Raw genomic sequence first — 2500 nt, forward strand, 5'->3', positions numbered from 1 at the left:
GCTGTTCTTCTTCCTCACTTATCTCTGACTCAGAAGGCATCTGGGGAGTGTCCGAAGGCATCTGGGGAGTGTCCGATCTCTGCTTCGGACGCAGGGCATCCATCAGAACCTTCCCCAGACTCCAGGACTGGCCCAAGTTCCTCCCCAACTTCCTCATCATCTGAGTCTGGCGGGCCACCACAGCCAGGTTCATACCTATCAGAGTTTGCGGCAGAAGAATCGAATCCAGAAAGCACCCCCAGATAACCGATTCAGCCGGATTCATTCGCTTCTTTGTACACATAATAACGGATGAATAAATGTACGATACCAGGAGTAGATTCTTTCAACGTGGTGGAAGTTGCAAGCAGGACATAAGCAGGAGAGAACGGTTCGTTTCACCTCAGGGTTCAGAGCAGAGACCGAGTAGTTTCAGTTTCGATTCTCCGCACAGGCTCAGATCTGTTCCAGCTCCCATCGGCTGCTGTGCCTATTCATTGGCTTGTTACCATGTCTCTCCCGTTCATGAATATTCTGACAAAACCTTCCTAGCTTCCTACCGAGGCTGGCTTAGCCTTGGAGGGAAGGGCCAGAAAGAGAATAATGAAGCAGTCAACACAACCAGAAATATAAATGGGGGAGGGATGAGATGAAGGGGGGTGGCCCGTCAGCTGCCAGCAGAGCTTTCAGCAGACTCAGACGATGAGGAGGTTGGGGAGGAACTTGGGCCAGTTCTGGAGTCTGGGGAAGGCTCTGATAAATGCTCTGCGTAGAGCCAAGGCCATTTCCCAGTCGTTGGAGAGACAGCTGCCTTTGGAGGCTGAGATGAGTGAGGCAGAAGAACAGCTGGGGCCTGTTCCAGATGCACATCTGCGCAGAGCAGTTAGGAGAGGTGAACAACGGAGGACAAAGAGCCGGCTCGGGAAGCAAAGCACACGTAGACGCTGACTGGCCCTTCCCTGGCTGAATAGAAGGAAAGGAGAGTAGTGGTCGTAGGAGACAACAGTTCGTCTTTCTGAAGATTTTTGCTCACTGCGTTTGTGGTTGGAAGCTCCCAGCCTGGCAATTATCGCAAGGAACTGATAAGGTCTGTATTGCAGTTAACTCCTCGAAGGACTCTTGCCTGGACTTGTCGGCGGGTGAATGCCACGAATTCACAGGACAGAAATCAAGAGGGGTGGGTTTTTTTTTCGTGACAAGGAGTCCGTTTCGTGCTTCTGCTGAGAACAGATTGGTGGCCAAGTCTGTTGGGCCAGTTTTGGTCTTCAGCAAAGGGTCAGAGGATCCACTTCTCTTATTCTCCACCTGTTGGGACCAGGTGGACTCGATTCTCTCGCCCTCCGATTGGCGGTTCTGGGAATTGAAGCCCAACGTTCCTGAGGTCCACCAGGTTGGTGGGAAGCCATCTCAGGAGCTTCCCACCGACGCGTGTCCTCCTTCTTCCAGCTTCGTGGCGGGCTTCGTCAGGTACTATTACTGGAACGACGATCGGATCAAAGGGGATTCCGAGCTCCAGGCCTGGATCTTGGAGATCTTCAAGGAAGCCTTCCAGAGCCGAGAGGCGTCGGGGGCTCCTTCAAGGCTGGAGACGGCGGAGGAGCTCACCAAAATCCTGACTGTGGTCATTTTCACCTGTTCGGCTCAACATGCGGCGGTCAACAGTGGGCAGGTGAGAGCCATCCTACCTTGGAGAGTAGAATAAGAGAATTGGCCAGGGGCCTTGGAGGTCTTCTAGTCCAACCGTCACCTCCAACCCCTCCTCAAGCAGGACGCCATACCATTTCAGATAAATGGTGATCCCACCTCTTCTTAAAATCCGCCAGTGTTGGAGCACCCACAACTTCTGAAGTTCCCCTGGTGAATTGTCCACGACGTTTCTTCTCAATTCCAAGTTGCTTCTCTCCTTGATGAGTTTCCACCCGTTGCGTCTTCTCTTGCCTTCGGGGGGCTTTGGAGAATAGGTGGATCCCGTCTTCTTTGAGGGCAGGCGCTCAAATATTGGAAGCTTAGAGAGCATCAAGGACCCCACAGGCCTCCTCCACCTCCTCCTCCTCCTCCTCTCCACAAATCCCATTCCCTTCTAGCACTGATGATGTTAGCGAGATGGGTTGTGAAACGCCTGCAAGAAAACGGCCAAGCTCAGAGAGCACCAAGGACCCCGCAGTCCTCCGCCTCCTCGCCTTCTATTTCTTCTTCCTCCTCTCTTCCTCCTTCTTCCTCTTCTTCTGCTTCTTCCCCCTCTTCTTTTTTCTTCCTCCTCTTCCTCCTCCTCTTTCTTCCTCTTCCTTCCCTTCTTCTTTTGCTTTTCCTTCATCCCCCCTCCTCCTCCTCCTCCTCCAGCGTCTTCCTCCTCCTTCTGTTTCTCCTGCTATTCTCCTCCTTCTTCCTCTTCTCTTCTTCTATTTCTTCTTCCTCGTCTCCTTCTCCACTTTCTCCTCCTCCCCCTCTCCTTCTATTTCTTCTTCCTCTCCTCCTCCTTCTGTTTCTTCTTCCTCCTCCTCTCCTCCTCCTTCCTCTTCTA

General features: G+C 52.6%; 1 protein-coding gene across 1 annotated transcript in view; it reads left to right on the plus strand.

The window, feature by feature from the left end:
• Positions 1-2500, plus strand: part of LOC106556602 (polyunsaturated fatty acid lipoxygenase ALOX15B) — a 33406-nt gene that overhangs the window by 26142 nt on the left and 4764 nt on the right. Inside the window, exon 12 of the mRNA XM_087715026.1 lies at positions 1426-1648. Coding sequence (XP_087571152.1) covers positions 1426-1648 — 223 coding nt within the window. The remainder of the gene's footprint in view (positions 1-1425; positions 1649-2500) is intronic.

Source organism: Thamnophis sirtalis, unplaced genomic scaffold (genome assembly GCF_051295495.1).
Source record: "Thamnophis sirtalis isolate CommonGarterSnake01/CBP01778 unplaced genomic scaffold, rThaSir2_p1.2 scaffold_4, whole genome shotgun sequence".
NCBI lineage: Eukaryota > Metazoa > Chordata > Lepidosauria > Squamata > Natricidae > Thamnophis > Thamnophis sirtalis.